This window comes from Denticeps clupeoides, chromosome 8 (genome assembly GCF_900700375.1).
Source record: "Denticeps clupeoides chromosome 8, fDenClu1.1, whole genome shotgun sequence".
NCBI classification, from domain to species: Eukaryota; Metazoa; Chordata; class Actinopteri; order Clupeiformes; family Denticipitidae; genus Denticeps; species Denticeps clupeoides.
This window is the reverse complement of record NC_041714.1, coordinates 15,062,111-15,084,654: the sequence shown is the minus strand read 5'-3', so window position 1 is coordinate 15,084,654 and position 22,544 is coordinate 15,062,111. Positions and strand designations below refer to the sequence as shown.

General features: G+C 41.1%; 1 protein-coding gene across 3 annotated transcripts in view; it reads right to left on the bottom strand.

Moving 5' to 3' along the window:
- cfap46 (cilia and flagella associated protein 46) overlaps window positions 1–22,544 on the bottom strand; it is a 47,146-nt gene that overhangs the window by 6,764 nt on the left and 17,838 nt on the right. For 2 of the 3 annotated variants that reach the window (XR_003750594.1, XM_028989957.1), the window contains exons 20-51: window positions 21,828–21,968; window positions 21,362–21,472; window positions 20,871–21,052; window positions 20,302–20,433; window positions 19,802–19,967; window positions 19,664–19,718; window positions 19,431–19,572; window positions 19,068–19,251; window positions 18,539–18,692; window positions 18,233–18,295; window positions 17,807–18,000; window positions 17,476–17,607; window positions 17,091–17,255; window positions 16,239–16,387; window positions 15,369–15,467; window positions 15,180–15,255; window positions 14,909–15,061; window positions 14,372–14,572; window positions 14,194–14,300; window positions 13,923–14,105; window positions 13,155–13,287; window positions 10,775–10,972; window positions 8,101–8,289; window positions 7,568–7,672; window positions 7,064–7,243; window positions 6,778–6,960; window positions 6,428–6,525; window positions 6,228–6,304; window positions 5,932–6,053; window positions 5,007–5,089; window positions 4,462–4,547; window positions 2,910–3,074 (exon numbers count right to left, since the gene is read on the bottom strand). Coding sequence is in view for 2 of the 3 variants with exons in the window: in XM_028989957.1 (XP_028845790.1) it covers window positions 2,910–3,074; window positions 4,462–4,547; window positions 5,007–5,089; window positions 5,932–6,053; window positions 6,228–6,304; window positions 6,428–6,525; window positions 6,778–6,960; window positions 7,064–7,243; window positions 7,568–7,672; window positions 8,101–8,289; window positions 10,775–10,972; window positions 13,155–13,287; window positions 13,923–14,105; window positions 14,194–14,300; window positions 14,372–14,572; window positions 14,909–15,061; window positions 15,180–15,255; window positions 15,369–15,467; window positions 16,239–16,387; window positions 17,091–17,255; window positions 17,476–17,607; window positions 17,807–18,000; window positions 18,233–18,295; window positions 18,539–18,692; window positions 19,068–19,251; window positions 19,431–19,572; window positions 19,664–19,718; window positions 19,802–19,967; window positions 20,302–20,433; window positions 20,871–21,052; window positions 21,362–21,472; window positions 21,828–21,968 (4,408 nt within the window). In the remaining variant the exon portion in view is untranslated. The remainder of the gene's footprint in view (window positions 1–2,909; window positions 3,075–4,461; window positions 4,548–5,006; window positions 5,090–5,931; window positions 6,054–6,227; window positions 6,305–6,427; window positions 6,526–6,777; window positions 6,961–7,063; window positions 7,244–7,567; window positions 7,673–8,100; window positions 8,290–10,774; window positions 10,973–13,154; window positions 13,288–13,922; window positions 14,106–14,193; window positions 14,301–14,371; window positions 14,573–14,908; window positions 15,062–15,179; window positions 15,256–15,368; window positions 15,468–16,238; window positions 16,388–17,090; window positions 17,256–17,475; window positions 17,608–17,806; window positions 18,001–18,232; window positions 18,296–18,538; window positions 18,693–19,067; window positions 19,252–19,430; window positions 19,573–19,663; window positions 19,719–19,801; window positions 19,968–20,301; window positions 20,434–20,870; window positions 21,053–21,361; window positions 21,473–21,827; window positions 21,969–22,544) is intronic. The other variant, XM_028989958.1, reaches the window with a different exon arrangement.

Here is a 22,544-nt window from a genome sequence, read left to right as displayed (position 1 = left end):
AATAAAAAGCAAATCACTGATATCAGACCACATACAAAATCTGGTAAGGATTTTAAAAGTTCAATTGATCTGATTAGGTCTTCAAAGTCGAATGGTAGCAGGAATAATAAGAATGCACCTATGAGAGCAGTCAGACCTATAATTAAAGAGAAAAAAGCCCAAAATGTACAGTTGCACGCTGCACTCAGACTTCTCTATAATCTTGTGCTTTTCATGCAAAATACGGTGTCAAATAACAAATAGCCCCTTTCAGATGTGCCTTTGGGCCCTACATCTTCCTGCCACAATGGTAAACTAGAGATGTCAAAATTATGATAATGAAGGTCCCAGGTGTCCCAAGAACGTCCATTTTTCACTCCACCCACACCTCCTGCTGAATTCTTCAACTCAAATAAAAACACTTTTAAACATACACACACCATAAAACATACATTCAGTCAATCATAAATGCACATAAATACTGCCATTAGCACCTGTTTACACACCACATTATCACATATTTACATTCATAGTTTCATACATACATAGAAATCCAAGCATGTACTTGATTCACACACATAATGTAAAGGTGCATCTCTGCAAACGTGCAGTGTTTATGGCAGTGGATGACTGATTTAATTAATGATTATGCAGAAAGTGAGTCCGAAAAGTAGATTCACCTTGCAGGAGTAGACCAGCTTCATAAAATGTAGAGCCGCTAAAGTCAAACAGGAAAAGACTGAAATGTCCCTTTTGTTCAACCATGTGTTGCAGAACATATAAACACATTAGTTTCTGTGGTTTAAAACCACATATTTCTGAAGTGAGGATTAAACCTTATCTTAAACCCAAGAGATAGTCTTCTGAAAAGTAAAAATGTTTGTATGCTGCTGATCTGCACCTTGGATCAATGCAATGCTGTTTATCTGAAAAGTGCACAATTTTGTTAAAGAAAAAAAGTTTTATGTAAAAAGAAAAAAAAATAAATACATTTTTGTCTCCACCTGCATACATTTGCTTGCAGGAACTCATGAAAGTCTTTACAGAAATATGGGGACAAATCTGCATTTTCTAGATTCTCTCTTGATATTAACAATCAATCAAAATAATGGTTACTTTCATGATTTTTAAGTCATTTTTTGTTTGTACTGTGAGAAGTCTGGAGAAAACTTTAAGACCTGCCATGACCTATATTTCTTTTTTGGCTGACAGACGGCTCGTGTGAAGATTAACGTGTCCTCTGAGCTTCATCATCACACCAGCACACCAATCAATCTGAAATATCTAGACCAAATAACACCAGCGGTCTGCTTTTACAGCTGCAACAGAAAGGTGCAGATGCTGTGAGGACTGTAACGAGAAAACACCACAGTTTGGTCTTCAGTTTTTAGCACTATGTTGTCCAGTTCATGTATACATGACTTTTCACTTGTGAGTGGCATAGTTAATGCTATGTGTTATTATGAGCTTTTTGATTACAGGAAAGGCTGTGAAAGCACTTCAGCTCAGCAGAATTCAGCACTCACCATGATTCAGCTTTAATGTTAATCTCCACTGCGCCCGTGGAATTTCTTCCTATTTCATGCCAACGTCATGTTGCATAGGAAAGGCCTTACAGGACATTTTTTTATACTCTCACACATACAAAACTAAATGCTTTCACAAACACTACCATACCTTGTATATTCTCTCTTACAGACACAGACAACAAAACCCTCTTAAATGTATCATCATACCATCATATACTACAATGATAGTGACAGTAAGACAAAATGATAGTGACTGTAAGACAGAATGATAATAACTGTAAGATAAACTGATAGTGACTGTAAGATAGGATGTTAGTGAATATAAAACAGGATGCTAGTGAATGTAAGACAGAGTGATAGTGAATGTAGGACATAATGCTAGTGAATGTAAGACAGGATGATAATAACTGTAAGATAAACTGATAGTGACTGTAAAATAGGATGTTAGTGAATATAAAAAAAGGATGCTAGTGAATGTAAGACAGAGTGATAGTTGATGTAAGACAGGATGATAGATTTTCCTGACATTTACTCTGATGCTACTACATGCTACTACAGCAGAAAACATGGTTCATGGAGATTTAAAGCATTTAAAAGATCTTATTAATGAAAGGTGTCTGTCAGAACAAGAAGCCAGTAATTGGATGTGCCACCAAAATATATGGAAACAGGTGAGAGTGTGTGTGTATTCTTATGTGTTTATATTTTTCCCATAACAAATCTGTTTGATTTTCAATGATAAAAGTTATAGGTCACATTAAAGGTGCAACATTAATTAAAAAACTAATAACTAACTTATTAACTAATATTAAATAAATACAAATTAAAAATAAGAAATAATTCATTAACTTTAGCTTAGTCTAACCATCATTTTAATGTGAGAATGTGCCAGAATGAATAGACTCAAACCATCATTTTAATGTGAGAATTTGCCAGAAGTTGGGTTAATTAATTAAATCACATTACAAAAAATATAAATAAATAAATTGCCTGACTCTTACAGCAAATGTGCAGTCAAGCTAATTTTGCATTTTAAAGAGAGGATGGCCTAAATATTGACAGAGCAGCTCCTATTAAAATCCAGCATTAGCATTCAAATTTTATTGGGGCTTCTGACAATCCGTTAGGCAGCTTAATGGAAAATTAACAGAAATACCTCTGGATGGGTTTAGACTTTCCCAAAATACCAGTTCCAGGGCCATGAGCCACTTTGGTAAATCTACATGTGCAAAGTTAGCAAATGTATGCATGTGTTATAAACTGCTAATATTTGTGAAGTAATAAAAATGCCTTGCCCTGAAACAAAGTGAAGCAAATTTAAGAGCCTTTGAGATATTTTGAGTCCCTGCCCTGAGGAGAGCTGACGACTGTGTAACGCTTGTGAATCGGCGACCCTCTCACCAGTCTCCTGTTGCTGTAAACGTGAATGGAAGAGCTGCATGGAGAAATCACGAGACACAGACAGGACCAAAGGTTCCTGCAAGACGGCCAGGGCCTCTAGAGGGAGCATCATCATCTCCTGATCGACCAGCAGGATCACGCTTTCGCCCTGCGCAACAGGACTTCCTGTGGAAGAAAATATAGATTAATACCATGTCTGTTGATTAATTATGCAGGTTGTCCTTTTGCTAAAATCCCACATCCATGTCAAGGTTGCAGGCAAGCTGGAGTCTATCCCAGGAATCTTGAAGAGGGACTCACTGCTGGTACCGCACAAGGTGAAAAGGACACACACTTCCCCCATGCATCAGGACTAATTTAGCATCACTAGTCCACCTTAGATGGGGTCTCCTTTACAAGTCAGCAGTGTTGACCATCATGCTATCAATACGTGACTATCTGCAATAAAACTCTTGAAACTCTTGAAACTTGAAATGTAAAAAAAAAAAATAAATAAATAAGAGTTTGAGTTTATCAGCTGGACTTAACTGCAATGCTGTAGAAAAAAAATATGCGCTATTGTGATGACACTTACAATAATTCAAAAAGTACTGTTTAATTTTGAGGGTGACACAAACACCCAGCTCCCCATTATTTTCTTTATCGGGTGTTTAGATATAGAGTCGGTGTGAACTTCATTTCACCCCTATATACTGTATCTGTTTCTGTAAAACAATGTTTTTTCCAGTAATAAACAAGCGTGGGGGAAAATGCTGAATAAATCTTGAAAACAGGACACGTCAACACAGCTGGTGACCCTTATTTACAGGACTCACTGCAGCAAACCGATTTATCAGGTCAGGGAAAGCTCTTGGCTTATAGGGAAATAAATCCCATGTGACAAATTTAATTTGCTTCCCTAAATTGGCATAAAGGTACAGTATAAATACCTTCAATTCATAGTGTTTATTCTTATTCAGCTTATGAGGGCGGTTCAATGTAAAACATTTCAACTTCTCAAAGACGTCAGCTTGACGTATGATTGCAAAAACAAGTGTTTAATTTTAATATTGCATTTCCTGCTAACTGATGTGAACTGCAGGTCATCATCATCATCTGACCTGAAGAACTCACATTATGGATACGCACAATTTGGTTCCTTAAGTGGAAGAACCACTTATGAACTCTGGGATTGCCACACCCGCAGAACAGACGATGACAGTGCTTATCTCCCACTCCAACCTAATCATATTGACACTCCTTCCACTGGAGATGTGTCTTGTTCCCCTTCTTCAACATAATCATGGATATATGCTGGTGTGATAGAAGCTGCACAGTATTCAACTGACAGGGTGTGGTGATGTTTTTGTTAATAAAGAAATGCTCTTATATGTGTCATTTCAATTTTCCAGGAAAATCCCTTTTTTGGCAAGCAGGACCCTGGACCAATTTAAATAATGAAAGAACAAATGTACTGATGTCAGCATTAAACTCGCATATTCTCGAGGATAATTAAGGCAACCGACGCTGACGTGCAGCATGCAGACTGATGCACGCTGAGTGTCGAACTCACCGGGCTGGCCTTTATCAGCAGCTAATTTCTTCTCCTTGTCTCTGGATCGGGCAGCGTCGCAGATGGATATCGGCAGCGGCTCTGGTCTGTGGGATGAAGATAAGAGAAGGGGTGAACGGTGCCGGGGGAGAGTCGGAAAGCTGACAGCCACAGAGACGTCCTGCAGATGCGGAAATGAAAGAGGGTCTGGGGAGATGCGGGGAGATGACCGCCCACCGTGAACGTGCCTCCTTGCTCTGGTCGGACCGACAGACCCACAAACAGGACAGACAGCCCTCTGACCCAAAAAACAACCCTAAAAACTACCCCAAACACAGCCCTAATTGCACACAAGGATACAAGTGCTGACAATGACAAAGGAGCAGACTGTCCCAGACAATGCCTTACATGATAACATTTACAGGCAAACTCAGGAGTAGTTTATTAAAAACTAGATAAAAAATGAATAAAAAAAAACATGTTATGTAAATAGCACATGGTTCAAGCACAACCAGCTGATAAACAAACTTCATGTAGCAGGAGATGAGAAAATGAACATGGTTTACCTGAAGCTGGAGAAATCCAACTGCGAGAGGATGGGTTGCAGATATTCCTCCATTTCATCTACCAGAGCTCTGAAGGCTGAGACCTAGAAAGAAACATATACATTCTGTGTTAAATGTTATTAGAAAATAATAACAAAAAAATATTTAAAAATAATAAAAATCAATAAAGAAAAATTGGCTCACTAAGTAAAATCCACATGGGGCCAGTCTGGCATTCCTCACCACAACATCCATATTTATCATGGCTTTTTGTTCACTTTGCATGCAGTTTTTTGCCCTGCCACTCCACATTGTGCCATTCCACACAATAGCACAATACCTAGTTCATTTGTTCATTTTTATCTGAACCGATTAATATAGATTTTAGCCGATTCATGGTGAATTCTTACATAAAAGTGAAAAATGCAATAAAATAAAATCACAGTCATGGGGTATATTCCAATTGCATTAAACTAATACAATAAATCAAAATAAAACTTTATACAATTTACAATTTTACTTGTCTTTTTAATAGTATCCTAAATTGAGACAGCTGTGTCCATTAGAGTCAGAATGAACCAAATACCTATTAGAATAACGGTTGTCACGGTAGTCATTAAAATAATTCACACAGTATGATTCAGATGATAAAGGTTCAATGATAACCTTATTTTTTGTAGATTGCCTGTGCAGGTGCATTAAACCCCAAGCCTTATGTCCATCTCACCCTCAAATGCACACAGAATTAAGCCATTTTGTGATGGCGTGTCATAATGCAGTTGCTAATAGAACATTTAACAACCTTTCATTAACTTTGATGGAATATTCTGCAAGTCAGAAGCACTGGATGTACTTACCTAAAATCTCATTTGGTGCTGAAGTATGAATGTTTCAAAAAGTTAATAAAAAAAACCTTTAGCATTTTCATAAAGTGAAATACACTTACATGTGTGCTCCTATCTGCATTAGCCTGCATGTGGAGTCTGAAGGCTCTGGCTCTTTCCACAAGTTTCTGTAGAGCCTTTGGGTTAACTAAGGCTTTGGCCACTTTACTGCACTCCAGTGCACCTTTGGATTGACACACACACATACACACACAAACAATGTTGCAGTCTTATTCACCTCACAGTGCTATGCAATTCCAAATTGTAGAGAGTAAAGTAAGGACCAATCGTCACAATAAAATGTCATTTCAACTTTTGACACTTGACAATATTTGTTTACAAAGTGTTACCCCCTCACCTGTAGCCTGCAAGTTCTTTGCCTTCTGGTCTGCTGACGCTTTGCTCCTTTCGTAAAAACCTCCATAGAGCACTGACCTGAAGCAGGAAGTAAGTAAAAGTTCAATTACACAGCTTTAATTAGTGCCCACTCAGAGTACACAACCTCTTGTTGTTCGAAAGAAATGCATGAAGCGCATAAGGGAATGCAACAAGCCATACCGATCTGGCGTGTGCTGGAGCAAGAGGATCTTTATGTTCGTCGGCAGGTCTCCCAGAATGCTCAGGTGCTTGGGGTTTATGTTCAGCTGGCAATACATCTAGAATTGGTAGTGGAAATAGGGGTGTCCTGGATTATGTAGGACATTATTTACATTTCAGGATGGTTTAAATGAAGCCATAGGGGTCTTTAAAAGTGAGCCAAGACAACGGTTGGCATTCCCTCCAGCAATTTTCATGGCCAACAATTCATTTGATTTGATTTACTAGTAGTTCAGGATCATATGTTGCCAGATCTTTTGACATGCAGGTCTCCTGAGAGGGGGCAGTGTGTACACATGGCTGGCGGCTACCTTGGACAGGCCAGAGAGGCACTCCTCCGTCTCCCTGAGCTGGAGCTTGTCAGCAGGCCTGCACCAGTCCTCAGTGGCCAGCAGATTTCGCCGCAGATTCAGCAAAGCGGCAGCTTGAGAGCGGCTGGTGTCAGAGCAAGACGAGGTCAGCAGGTCAGACAGCAGAGAACAACACTGGCAGCTCTGACAACAGAAAAGCATGCAGCTGTATGAGCAAAAAAAACATTCAAGCATCCAATAAATCATGCAAAAAACACAGTTTTCTTTTTTTCTTCTTCATGCACACCTGCAGCAAGGCTAGGTACTGGCCACTGGCAGCTGGCTGGTGTGAGCCAAAACACTCAAGCATGCTAACACAGGCCTGCTGCAAAGGCTGGAGAAGGCCATGCAGCAGGGACAGGCCGATGGCTTGGGCCAGCATCTCAGTCGCCTGGGCCAAAAGCAGATGAGGGCCATGCCTACCCTTCTGGAAGAAAATAAAAAAACAGCACATTCATGTGGGACAAAAAAAGCTTGTGAGATGAGGTGATTTGCAGCCTCTGGCACCGTTCTACAACCGAGAGAGTGAGAAGCATGGAGAAGAAGGTAGGTAGATGTTTAGAGCTCAGAGGTGGGAAACCTCTTCTTCACCATGGCCCTTTAAATTGAACGGGGAATTGTATCAGCGGTGTTTCCTGATTTAACACACTGGAGGTTGCCAAGATACCAGTCCTTCTGTCAAACTGTGTGTGAGAGAACGACATCGAGACGGGCTGATTGAGAAGGAGACGGGTGGGCTGAGGGCTCATACCAGCGGCTTGGCACTTTTGGCAGCACACATTCTCTGCTCCACCGCTCCACTGGACAAGTCCTCATCTGCTGGGGGGGCTCCTTTTTCTGGACCGCTGTCTTCCTGCTGGGGGGAAGGGGCTCAGTTCACCACAGGGACAGAGGCAGCTTTAGCAAACCAAACTGCTCAGTGTCCAGCTTGACAAAAATAATGAAGGGCTTCCTGTCCTATAAGGTTATAAGTCTTTCTGCCTTAGAGTGAATTATACAGGAAAGCAGAATCAAGCAAACTTCACAAAGCAGAAATGAACTCCTGGGTCAGGATGTATTCGTCTTAGAGTCAATTAAATATGCGATACTTCCACTTCCCCAAATCAATAAAATAAACATGCTTTAATAATATGTTCACACCTTCCCCATTGCTATATGTATTATTAACTGCAATCCACTGACAATACTGTATGTTAAGAATAATAACTACAATGCACTTGGCTGTAAACAAAGTGCGGTCAATGAATAAATGTTCCACACTACAACAACAACAACAAATCTGACCATGTGCGGTGTCTCCCAAATGGATGAGACATGCAGGGGGTCCTTCTTTACAGCCAGTAGCCTCAGGCATCTTCCCATCATACCCAGTGAACTAGCCCTGGTCTCCACACAGTCCATTGAGAGGGAGTGTGTTGCAGTCAACTGGTCCAACGCCACCTGTCCCAGTGTCTTGCCAACGCTCAGCCACTGCTGCAGTGGGATGATCGAGAAAAATACATCATCATCAACTGAACTGCACATTATTTTATGTCTTCCATGGTGTGTCATCGTCATCAGAAAAAAGTAACAGGAAAATGCTAAGAGTATCCATTCTTTTGCAATGGCTGTTTTTGGACAAAAATAATTGTCTAAATAAAATCTATCTTTTATTTTCATTCCTTTAAATTCTGTATAGCAAAAGAAAAAAAAAATCAGTGATGCTGCAGCTTTCTAGATGTTTAATAAATAAAAAAAGAGGATGTAATGAAGGATAAAATACACAAGATGGACAACATTCAATGGAATAAAAATAAACAAACCCTTGTGCACAGGTAAATACGCTTTTATATTTGAAGGTGGCCTTTATATAAAAATCTACAGTCATTCTCAGTGTCTTTAAATAGATATCAGTATAGGGCTCTCAGAAGATTTTCTTCATGTGAGGCTATGAATGGCATTGTCTTTTGGTTCAAATTCAGGGTTCTACCTTAAGCTACAGCAATCCAGCTCTAATTTAGGAGATTGCCTTTTCGAGGAGAAAATCAATTTCTGGGTTTTGGAGGGGGTTAAGGGTTAAAACGCTATAGTTCTTACACACAGTAGAGGGCTAAGAAAGCCCTTTCGACTTTTGCAATGTTCTGTTTACGATTTTTCTTTAGCTCCAGACCTGACCCAACTATTCTATGGTGTGTACACTAAACCAAACCAGTAGTCTTACACATCTTATCAGTAACCATCAATAACAACCTTGTTCTGTTTAGCGTATTTTGAATAATTCTGTGTGGCTCATACCATTGCCATGTTCTCCAGTAGACAATACAGAACCCTCAGTACTCATAACGTAAATGCAAGAACATTGTGTCCACCATAGTATGCAGTTTTAATGTATATGTTATTTACAATTTCGATAATATGAAATTAAATCACTCAATCCACTTCCCATAACCACTACTCAGCCCATCTTGGGACACCGGACATGGGGACTCCACAGCAGCACAAACAAGCCATTCACTCACATGCTAATACACATAGACAATTGAGAGTCTCAAATCCCCTAATCTTTGGTTGGCAGGAGGAAACTGGAAAACCCAGAGGAAACCTACACCAACACGGGAACTCCACACACAAATGGTCTGAGGATGGGTTTGAACTAACAAAGTTGGAGGTGTGAGGCCATTCTCCTAACCACCAGAAATGAAATGAAGTGGTGAGGTAAATGAATGGGGATTGCATTTCACCAGGACAAATTATGGGACAGTTCTCTGAAAATTCTTATGTGTTTCTACTAGAAGACATACTCCCAAGATCCATGCAAAGGTAAGAGCTGCTCACACGCAGCATGGAAAGCAGGGAGTCTACTTCTGCGTTTAAATTCTCTTCACTCCTCCCTTCACCCTTGATAATCCCTTGAGGGTAAGTGGTGAGGGGGTAATTTTTCCCTTTTCTTCCAATTACTTTGAGTGCACATTGGTAAAATTAGTTTGTACAATGCAAAAAAGAAAATATCTGCTGTTTCTGGTATATACTATGAGCAGACTTTTCCTCATGGAACTGTATTCACATGAAATGAGCTTGCACGTTTGCTCTAGCAAAATGAAATGAAAACGTCAACATGATTAATCTTGCTTAAAATGAGTTGTATATGCAATTACACTTGGGGAAATAGGTGCATGCTGACATGATATGGATTATTAGCACTTTAGGTGGGCCTAATGTGTCTGAGCACAGTGTAGAAAAATATGAACCTGTTAATTACCTGGAATAAGTGATTTTTCACAGCCTTACTGCTGCATACAATTGCTGATGTTCTGTAGATGTTTCATGTTGGAGGAGGCCTGTTCTACTCATTATTACTTCATCATTCATCATTTTCAGCTGAAAAGACTAAGATTGAGTGTGTGTTGGGGTTTTCATTATTTTTAATACCGCTCTTCCTCTCTTTTTTAAAAAATAATGATCGTTTTGATAACATTATTTATTAGAACAATATACAAAATTATTTGATCAGGTTTAGAACTAGCTTAAAAAGTGAAGTGATTGTCACATGTGATACACAGCAGCACAGCACACAGTGCACACAGTGAAATTTGTCCTCTGCATTTAACCCATCACCCTGGGTGAGCAGTGGGCACCTTGGCGGATCGGGATTCGAACCGGCAACCTTCTGATTACGGGGCCGCTTCCTTAACTGCTAGGCCACCACTGCTTACTTGGAATGAGCCAACACAATTGTGCAGTTAACAGTGCTAATTTTATAATAACATAACAAAGGAATGAAATATTTTAACATTCATCTAACAATATCAAAACTATGAAAACTATATGAAAACTATGTAAATTGATACCCATTTTTAATATTGATTAATATCTGAGTATTGTTTTTTTTTTACAACTCTAGTTTGTGTGTGTATGCATATACATTACATAGACTCCTGCAAAAAAGTGTGTGTGTGTGTGTGTGTGTGTGTGTGTGCACCTGCTCCACAGAGCTGAGCTCCGCATTACTCTGGATGTACTCCAGCAGGCTCCTCTCTGCCACGGTCCTCCTCTGCCGCTCCAGCTCCTGGCTCTTCTGCTCTTCACACTGTAGCTCCAACATCAGCAGGGCTTGGTCCGCAAGACACAGCCTGCAGCGCTGCAGAGACCTCACACATGGCAGGCTCACCCTCACACACTACACACACACACACACACACACACACACACACAAAAATGTAATGTACCAACACCTGATTTCAAGCAGGACACTTTTGATTTAAAAAATATATAATAATAATAATCAGCTGATGGGGGATTATCTGCAACACTGGAGATCTCTTGGTTTTGGAGTTGTGGATACAAAACAGAACCTTTTTTAGGAATATGCTAGTAGAGCAGACACACACACACACACACACACACACACACACACACACACACACTCAGAGACATGGACTTTTGTATCTCTTTATTTGGTCTAGTTTCTTTTTTTTGGTCCAGCTGATATCTGTTCACGCTGAATTTCCAGTGACATTCCACTTGAGTGATAGCTGCTTTTAAGAGAAATAGCTGCTTTTAAATGCCACAACCAGAACTGGAAATGGGTTGTTATGAAATCCTTCGTAACTTACTTAGCAGGCGGTGAAAAAACGGGTGGCAGTGGAGTCTACCAGAGAGGGAGACAAGACAAGAGAGAAAATAGATTTTCCTGTAACTCAGCCACCCACCCCTCCCCTTCAAACTCAACAGGTCTCAGGGCAAACCACAGCGAGATCACCAAATAGCTGCTTCAGGTTTTAATGTCCAGTCGGTTGATTCATCTTTCAACAGGTACATGGACAGGGAACATCAATCCAGAAAATACAATCTTCTCTCCGTGTGGATCAAATTATAGGTCAGATGTGCTTGGTTCCAGCCTTTCGCTTTCAGAGCAGACGCTGTTGATATTTGACACTTTTGCTGGTATGGACGTTTTTTTTTTTTTTTTTTTGGGAAGCCAGCACCCTCTGCTGTAGACTGTAGTGCATCTTCACAGCAGAGACATGGCATCCCACCGGTGCAGCACAGTGTCTGCTGACAGAAGCCACCAGCAGAACCCCCATGCCCACACTTACATTCAGTCTTTGGCAAAATAGATGCAAAGGCCTGGATTCCACACGGACATTATCAACAGTCGGCGCAATAAAAAACCCAAGCTGTTTGTGCGTTGCCCTTGAATGACTGCTGTGGACAAATGGTGTTTCTGTTTAATCCGGGGTCTGGTCCATCTGCAGTGCCGGGCGGACACATGGCCTCTTCACATGCCCGTGCTCATGGCAGACTGAACAAGGGGCAGACTTTCATGGAGCCTCATGCCCCAGAACAACCCGTGATCACAGGGGAAATGTTGGGATATGATCAAGAGGTGTAAACACTTTAGCAAACCTGAATTATTCATCTATTGAGTGACTGTGTGAGTTTTTTTTAATTCTCATTATGATAAAATGAGAGCCATGTGTGATGCAGGATAATGAAATAATCCTCTAGGGAAAGTGGGGAAATGTGGAAAGGTGACGTGAGGGTGAAATGAATGAAAGAAAGCCTGGCCACATGTAGAGTGGGACTGAGTGAAGCCAGCATGACTTTTTTTTCCTTTTCAGGGAACAAAATTGCATTTTCATATGAGCTAATCTAGTTTGCTGAACACATAATCTCTTTGGGACATGCATCCACTTTTTTGTCTCAAATTGAGATTGGTGTGCAAGACATTTGATTGGTTAATGCAATTGAGAAATGAATGTGACTGGCATGGCTGCTTGAGAAAAATTCTCGGATTTTAAAATACTGCCAGAAGGCCCTTTGAAGGCATTCTTTAGATTGTATTTCCCTCAGTCCTGTGCCCCAGAAGCAGATGTAGTGTGAAACTAATTAGCCACATTACATTTGTGAAACATTAGTCAAAAACACATAAAAACACTTTTTTGTGATGTACAAACAGTGGGGAAAAATAAAGAGCCATAAATGATTATGTGTCCATTCTGGAGAGCATTCAGTGATTTACTAGAATCTGTTTACATTTGAGTGCATCTTATCAGAACCATAAAAGTTCCAAGAACACACACAATTCACATTACATTTACACTTATGCCATTTATCAGACACTCTTATCAAAAGCACCTTATGATTAGTAGTTTCATGGACAGGGTTAAGGGTCTTGCTCAGGGACAAAATGGTAGTAACTGGGGTTTGAACCTGTGACTTTATGGCCTTCTGGTTCACTTTGACAGATGTTCGACTGATGTAGATGTCTACTATCAGCCTAGGTGCAGAAATGAATGTCAGTGATGTTCTTGTTTTGTTGTATGCGGACTAGAGCCTGTTGAAGGGGTATACTGCACCTCGGCAGGTAGGAGACTCTGGGCGTTCCACACTACTTCCTCCTGAACAGACACGGCCTGCTGCAGCAGGCTGAAGGCCTCCAGCATGTGATGATGTTTCATCTCTGCACTGTCCGTGTGGGCAGCCAGGATTCTGTAATGTGACAAACATTAATAAATGTTTTAAAAGTAGCTAAAAATGAAACATTAGGAATTAATTGACAAGTCATGACATACCGGTAAGTTGAAAAATGTTGCTGTTTAACATATCTATTTGTTTAAATCATTTCCAAAAAAAATAGATCATCTGCAATTTTTATGACACTAGAACAGTACATTGAATGCCAGACATACTGATTTTGGTTTTAAAAGAATATTAATATTTAAATTAATACTAATATTTGTTATAATTTTAACATAACATAAATGCCATTGCAAGGCGAGATCAGAATATAGAAAATTAATTGCAGCTTTTGGTACTCTGATCTGGTCTTGCAGTGGCATTTATCTTATTCTGCTGCTCTGCAGGCAGACACTGTGCCAAAGTGATTCTTTTTTGCCTCATTACAGTGGACTGGCCTTTATTGTTCTCTGCATTCATAACCACAAGCTATGTATGTGAAATCATGTTATTGCCATTCTTACGACAGGTCTATCTCAAAATATATTTCTGGAAACTCCAAGCTAACCACAGCCACTGAAAGTCCTTACTAGCCCCGAGTTTAAGTTGTGGATTGAGTCTGCTCTGAGTCACGTCTGCCGCATGAGTTTGTGTTAATGGGATCGGACCTGAGTGTCTCTGCCTGCTGCTTTAGACTCTGGACAGCTTCTTTTCTGCGGCCCAGCAGCAGCAGCTCAGTCCCGCTGTGCCTCAGCACATCGCAGCATCCCAGAAGCCTCTGCTGTGAGCGTTCAGACAGATCTACACCTGGGCTCATAGTCTCCAGCAAGTGCAGGTTCACACTGGCACCTCTGGGAAGAAGAAAAAAGAAAATTGTCAGACATGCTTAGTAGCATAAATCCATGTGCTCCGCAGTTTGAAAATAATGTGCAGTCTTACTTGGTTTCCAGCAACGCAATAAGGAAATGGAGAAATGGTGTCCTGTTCCGTCTTTGTTCCAATGCTGATCTCAGAACAGCGCATGCTTTCTCGATAATTTGAGAAGCCTGGACAAAAAATTAAAACACAGTTACATCTGAACTCTGCCACTGTGAAACAGAAATCAGTGCAGTGGTACCTGGTCGGGTGCATCTTCTCCACCCTGGGCCTCTATAGCAGTGAGTAAAGTAAGAGTAATCTTGCACCAGATGTACTCATCTCCTCTCATATCCTGGGCCTGCTCCAACAGAGCCAAGGAGAAGGTCGGATTTTGTTCCTTATTGGCCAAGACCGCAAGAAGGTGCAAGCACTTAGTCAATGATGTGGGGTCTCCAAGTTCCTGAAGCACACAACAAAACACCTACCAAACTTAGAAAATCTACAATTCATATATTGAATACATTGGCCATTTTTAACGTTTCATTTCAATTTATGGTTAATAATGCATGTTTATATTGTCATTATTCAATTAAAGCACTGGCAGGATATGTATGGCATGATGGGTGTCCTTGTACTTCAAAAGTCTGTTGAATATTGCTGAACCTTTCCAATTAGCAAACAATGTGGAGGGTCCAAATTGATGAATGAGCTTGCTTAGTGGAGCAGATGTTTACGCATCTCGGACAACACAAGTGCTGCTTCTGGACACAGGAACGGTGCCCTTTGCTTGGCTTACCTTGGCCACCAGGTGGGCATTTGCCAGTAGTTTTCTGGCTGGTTGATACAGCCCCATGCTGATACACAGCTCAGCCTTGTCCAGCCACACATCCTGAGCAGACGGTTCAACCGAATGCCAGGCCACCAGGCCATCTTGTTCAGCTACTGGCTTCTGATGAGAGTGAAAATTACAATGACATTTAATGCCAAGAAAAACTTGCCAAAAAAAGATTAATTCTTTATGTATAACATTGGAAAAAACATTGGCATTAAGGAGTTTTGAAACTGACCTTGCAGCTCTTGTCATTAGCAGCTTCCACTTGAAGGGTACTTCTGGCTTTCTGAAGAGTGATTGCTTTTCGACACCTTTAATTACACAGAAACACAGAGAAGGAGACAGTCAGGTGACATGAAGGTTGAGGATATCATGTAAACAGTTTTTAACCACAGGCTGTGGAAGGATAGATAAAGGCAGGTACCCTGTCAGCTCCTCCTCGCGAATGCTGACAAGGCTGTAGATGTTCTCTTGGTATCCTGCAGAATCTTGTAAGCCCAGTTCACGACAACACTGCACTATCCTGAAGGGAAAACAAAAAAAAGAGAATAAAATTCTCAATGTATACAGGTAAAAAATATATATTTGAACTGCCCGTAGTCTCTATTACAGCATGGATTGGAGAGTTGAATACTTGTATTAAGCCTCAATTATGTTATGGTTGGAACTCTGTGGTGATCTTCCATGTGACGGATGATCTCTAATGCTCAATCAATCAACCGATCAATTAATCAAATTTTATTTCTACAGTGCTTTTTAAAAGTACATTTTCACAAATCTTCTAACAATAGAACCGTGATCAAGCCAAAGGCAATGGTGGCAAAGCAAAACGCCCTGAAAGAGGAAGAAACCTTGAGAGGAATCAAGGCTCAGCAAGAGAAACCCATCCTCGTCTGGTCAGCACTAATGCTCCTTTAACCATTTTGTCACAATTAGAGCCTGATGAAATATGACCATGCCATTGAGAAAGAAAAGGTCTATCAATACCAAAGCCTGGTCAATCACTATATTCAGGTAGTCAGGTGAACACCAGATCATAAAACTGTTGGGAACCACTGCTCTAGAAGAGGGTAAATGTGCACTTATCATACCACATCACCTCATGGCATTACTCCAAACTTTCTATCAAAACTAGTATCAATAACAAGTCAATTTCTCACGGCCACACAGCTGTTTAGGCCCTTGCCTATTGACTCTTTTAAATCCAAATGTTAATATTCCTCCAGTGCTCCACTGAAGAAAAACAGCAATGCACTTCAATCCAGACATAAGAGCTTGTTAGGGTTCATTTCACCTGAGACGGTAGAGGTCAGCCAGTCCCTTGTTGTTGCTGAGGTCATGAGCGATGACCTCGGCCAGGTGCAGAGCGGGCAGGGCAAGATGATGGAGAGAAATTGAGCACAGCTCGTCGGCCAATAGCTTGAGAAAGAACATACTGTGATTCTGTTTAAAAAAAGTTCATGAGAAGAATGCCTCAGACATTCTTGCAACATGTCAAATTTAACCAAAAAAGATGCTATTACATTCTTTACAATGAATTTACATGGTTTCTGATTATTTAATATCAGATTATGCAGCAATTTCTACAATTTCTGTTTAATTTAATATTGACCCATTTTCATACATCTATACCATCTAATGTAACCTAAAACTAATGCCTTTTTTATTTATTCATCTACAATAACACTAAGACAGTTAAATAAATACATTTGTTCAAGCATGTTCTCTCTGACACATGAGTCAAACAGCTCAACAAGAAAAAAAGCTTCTGCCGAACACGGGGACAATGAAATTGATGAAAAACTCAGCATGAAAGGCATATATAAATAAATTAAACGTGTGTCAAATGTGTGATTAGGAGACCCAGCTATGCAATTAAATTAGTACCACCCATCAGAGCGATCAATGGGCGTCTTTATCTGAGAGTAATCTAATGCTGCCTCACCTCTGCCGTTCGCTGGGTCGATATTTGCGCTTGCTTTTTAAGCGTGCCCTAGTGACAGCCCTAAGGACTGGAATAAGGGTCGATATCAAACTTTTCCACTCAGCCGACTCTTTGATTATCTGTCAGTGCGGACCTGGGCCCCGAGTGGTCGAACGACTGCTGGTTCTGTGTCAGCATGGGCCCCGAACGGGGTCCCCTCACCTGCCTAGCCACGCTCTCCTGGTTAATGCAGCGGGGGCTTGCGCTGGTGCGAAATTCCTGCCGGACGTCTTCTGAACACTTGTAGCGAGCCCACTCCTCTGGGGTGGAGGGCAACCACACACCTTCTGGATTTTTCTGCCTACATTTCTCCGGCACTGTAGGTGACTAGGACAGGATCATGTAAGAAAGTTACATCATTCAAAACTGCATAGCATGAACATAGATTATTATAATAATGAAATATGATATAGTTATGCATTTAAACTTTTTGTGCATTTTATTCATTTATCTCATTTAGCAACCCAAAGTTAATCCATGTTTAGCTACTGAAATGGTTGCAATTTTAAGTTATCTGCTGTTTAGTGTCTCCTCGATATGTGCTCACATCTTTGGGTCGTTTCAACTTTTCCTTCTCCTTGTCTTTTTCTTTCGACATAGCTGACTGCACAAGATGACTGCGAGGAACAAGAGGGCTCTTCATCTCCCTGACAAAATCCTGGACAGTTGCAATAGACACCTGCAATGAAGATTACCACTTGTAAAATCGTAAAGCACTTTGTACTTGAGAGATACAAGATGGTGACATTTTAAATATGACATATTTTCAAATAGACAGACCAGAAAACTACAGTGTGTGAAAATCAGATTTTAATAACCCTGACCTACTCTGTAGAGAGCTTATAATAACATGAGCGTGTTAGGTGTGGCTGCCGTACCTGCCATATTCTCAGGAGGAATGTGTTGGCCAAGAGCAGCTGCTGTTGGTATTCAGGCGATACCCTGTCGGTCATGAGAGCCAGCAGTGTGTGGGCCCTCATCAGAGAGTCTAGACGCCGTACCTCCATCATCTCGTCCAGACTGTCGTGATGTGCACCTGACTGGCCCTGCTCCACCTCCTTCAGTGCTTCCTCTGTTGGTTTTTCAACACACACATAGACAGACACACACACATACACACACACACACACACACACACAAATATCTTCAAAATTAGAAAATATGCTACACTCATATTTACAGAAAACACCACTTACATTACAGCATGTTCAGACACACAGGCATCCACACACATTTAATAGGCCATGAGAAATCAGTCCCAGCCCTGCAGGAGCCACTCACACAGCAGCTGTTTAATCCAGTACCTGCTGCTGTCGACTCCGGCCTGCCCCCCTCTCCCGACTTCTGGGGCTCAGCATCTCCCTCGTCTAGCCACAACAGATGAAGAAACAGACAACAGTAACTGCTGAGTTTATTATGATTTCAGTAAAGCACTCCTGCACGCCTATACATGTTGGGGTCACGCCTCATGTGAGTAGAATGCACAGAATAACAGCAATTTGACTACTTATCTGAAGGGAAAAGTCTAAAGAAGGCTCAGTTATATGTTACAAGCCGGGCAATTCACAGAGTAAGGGCAGAGTATCCATATACAAACTTGTGGTAAATACCTATGGAATCTCCTGTCATGCCCTTCATCAGCAGAAGCAGGTCGATGGCACAGTGCACCTGTTGTTTGGCGCAAGATAGGGGGAACTGCTGGCAGTACAACCACGCCCCAAACTCCAACAGGTACTCCACCTTCTGCCACTGGCCTGGTGGGCTCTGGCACACAATGGAAAGGCAGACAGTCAGAGAGTAATTTTTATTCAGATATATTGCCATTTTCCACATAACATGACCGAAAGACAGTGACCTGACAACACACATTTCAAGAAGGTTCTACTGATTTTATATGTATGTAATGGACACTTTAATTCTTTTTAACTGAGTAATATCTTTATTGGTACGTTGAACTTTCATTTGCAGTACCTCCCAATATCCATTAAGTGTCACCAGAGCACTTTGAACAGCCAATAAACACTTTCACAGCCCTATAATATCAAGCTTAAAGTAGACACTAGTGGAGACTTTTCACTTACAGACAAGCTGCTGGGTCTAATGACAGCATGTGGCAGATATTAAAATAATATTTCACACCTGTAGAGAGGTAATGGCATTCTGGTAGAAGGCCAGCTTCTGCTCCACCTGTCTGGAGCTGAGAGCTGCACTGTGCCACATGTGGGCACACTGGGCCTCGCCCTCATGCTTGAACCTTTGCATGTCCATCTGTGTGCTGTCTCCCAGCCAGGCCTTCACCTGAACGCACTGCTCATACAGCAACCTAAACATACAGCAGAGTCACATGTTGAGAGCCAGCGTAGTTCAATATTCTGAAAAACTGACTTTCATAGTAGAATAGATGGTCCCCTTTGGTGTCAACTTAAGGATTCGCAAGTAAAAAGAAAACAGTGTAAGTATTACAAGAGGAATGTGCTTTGATGATTAGGCACTGGAACCAACCTTTTGTGTTTGCAGCTGGGTGTCTCTCTGATTCCCCGCTCCAACATCTGCAGCGCTGCCTTCCAGTCTTTCTGGTCAGCGTGGATGTGGAACAATAGACTGTACATAGCTACCTTCACAGCCAGGTCATCTTCGGACAGACCTTCACAGAGAAACAGAGAGTGAGAGCAGCAGGATGATGGCGAGCATGAATAACAAATCACAAGTACTCTTGCATTTGAACTGAGACTTACTGGTCATGGGATCTGATGCTATCTTACATGGTCCAGTCTCCTTCTTATCCTTCTCCTTTTCAGACAAAAAAAGACAAAAAGTTCAGTTTGTGATGTCATTATTGTTATTATTTTTTAAAACATACATGTTTTTATGACCTTTGCAGGTTTGCCACTGGTTGAAGTTATGGCATGCAGGATGAGCTCCAGAGGTTCTTTGAGCTTCTGCCTCTCGGCAGCGGTACCCAGCAAGGGTAAGCAGGCATTCCAGAAGTTTCGTGCTGATGCCATGCACAGAGTGCCAGCACCAGCTTTCACTGCATGCCTGTAGAAAAGAATTAAAATAGATACATTTATTCACAGAAATCATGTTGCACATATGATGTATCCTCATCCTTGTCCAAATTAAACAGGACTGTGTCCTCACACTGTGTAGATAAAGTGATAGATAAAGTCTTAAATAACAGAGGGCTGGAGTGCATAAATAACATTTACTCATCTAATTATTTTATGTTTGCATACTGTTTATACTAACATTTCTATAATTTTAAATATGCTTTACAGTATTACACATTAAAACATAAGCCAATAAAAGTGCACGGGACACAGTGGCAGTGAATGGGCAAGAATAAACAATTATGAGTGAGGTCGAGATGGACCTGACACTGTCCAGCAGCAGATCCAGAGCTGTTCTGTAGCTAGGAAGATGTCCACTTGTCCTCTGCAGCAAACTGAGACCTTTCAAGCATGCAGCACTGCTGAGCATCTCCTGTACTGCCTCTACAGGGTACCTAACAGACAACAATTTCAAACAGGTTTGTGTTTCAAAGCCAGGTTACTAGATGTGTGATTGATTATATGTCAAAATCCCATTAATTCACATATTAATGAAAATCCATTTTATTATTTGATATTTTATGAGTAACGACACAGTCAGTTTCCCTATTTGGAAAAGCTGGAAACTTTTATAGTGCCTCTAAAAAATAGTCCCTCATTAAAGCAAAACCTCCTGATATAATATAGATATATAGTTTCAAATAGAAAAGATAACTAACTTGATATATAACTTACTATTAGTAATATGAATGTGGTGAAAATGCATTTGTCTTTTATTTCCAATAACAGAATTTTGCAATGTAGCCTTACAGACACTAGATGTCACCAGAACTTCACACTGCTGTTTAAATGTAACTGTTCTGCTTTAACTATCAATCCAAAAGCAACTTACAGAGCACAACACGAAGCCTTTGCCCTCTCTATCGCTCTCGATTCCAGCTGCAATGCACTCTGGGTACAGGTCAGCACCAGGTCATGGTGATGAGACTGGTAGGCGAAATGGGCGAAGTGAGCCCATACATACAGCTCAACCACAGGGTCGGTCCACCTACATTCTAATGCCATCTGAACCAGCTAGAGTGAAAGAGACAAAAAAGGAGAGAAGGAGAGAAGTGGGTGGAGAGGGTGATGTGAGGGAGAAAGAGATAATACCTTGAACTTTTTTTAAACTGGCTTTAAAGCAGACTGACTTGCATTTACATTTGCTTGCATTTGCTCAGTGCTCAATACTGAGCTGGCACAATGTGTTCATGCGAATATGCTTCTAAATGAGATCAGATGCAAACTGTGATATAACCATGTAATAAAGGAATGCTGCTGTAGTTAGTAGACTTTTATGACTACTTCACGCTCCTGTTAAAGTTGTCCTGAATGAGATCTTACCACAGTGAGGCTCGGAACAGTGAACTCCATCATAAATGGGTGGGTGTTGCATATCATCATTTCCACGGCAACCAGCACTCGTGTCATTGCCGTTATCACCCCGTTGTCACTCTGCAGGTGCATTCCAAAGGAAGGATTAATGGGCTGCATGCACAGTGAGTGACATGTGAGTCACATAAGACGTACTAGATGTTGTGTCTTATTGAAAAAGATAGGGATTATAAAAATTATTCAATGTTCGGTTCTGAAAGAAGACATGTATAAGAAGGATTTTTCTGGAAAGAGTTGAGTTTTGTGCGAGGTCACTGTGTCTGCTGGGTAAGCTCTTGTTAGCACAGTACACAAGCACAATCATTACCCAGAAGAGCATTCTCCTAGACGAGGATTAAATCCCCCTCGCAAGGCACAATACATTTAACTGGATTTAACTCTATAGGTTAACATACAGTGTTGATGTGAAATGCACCTCACTGCCAGCATCCAGCTTGGGTCCGATCTGCTGCTGCAGTAGCTGTTTGATGCGAACCCAATTGCGGATGAGCCGCTTTCGTACCACAATGGGCACATTCTCGCTTCCGCTGGGCAGTCGCAGGGCAAATTCAGACAACTGAAATTCAGACCAAAACACTTTAAAGACAAACCCAAATTTCTGCCATTTGTGAGCGATTGAAAACAGGTAAAGCTTTTTGACAAGAATTTTTACATATTTACCAATCTCGGTTATCATATAATCACTCATACTGTTGTGGTTTTTCTCTATAAATAAAACCTTGGGTTGGCAGTCAGGGAGAAAAACACGTTCAAGAGTAGTAGAGCAACACAGAGAGGCAACAGCTCCAGGCAGTGTAAGCAGCAGAATGAGACGAAAACAGTTACAGGGTGTGGCAACATCTCAGTATCCTCCCCCCAGCACCCACACTCTGCTCCCCATGGCAACAGCATCTGGAGCCCAGAATTTTTGGAGCAGTTTTAGCTCATGTCGAGAAAAAGGGAAAGCATTATGCAGAAACTTACTGAATAATTCACCCGTGAAGAGCTTTTCATTTCGACACGAATCCGCATGGGCACAGGGAATGATGGGGATTAATTAAAAGACAAACGCGTTGTGTTATGCAAATAAGACTGGAATTTGGGTGAATTGGGACTTATGCTGCTGCCATACGTGTTCGCTAATCCACATGTT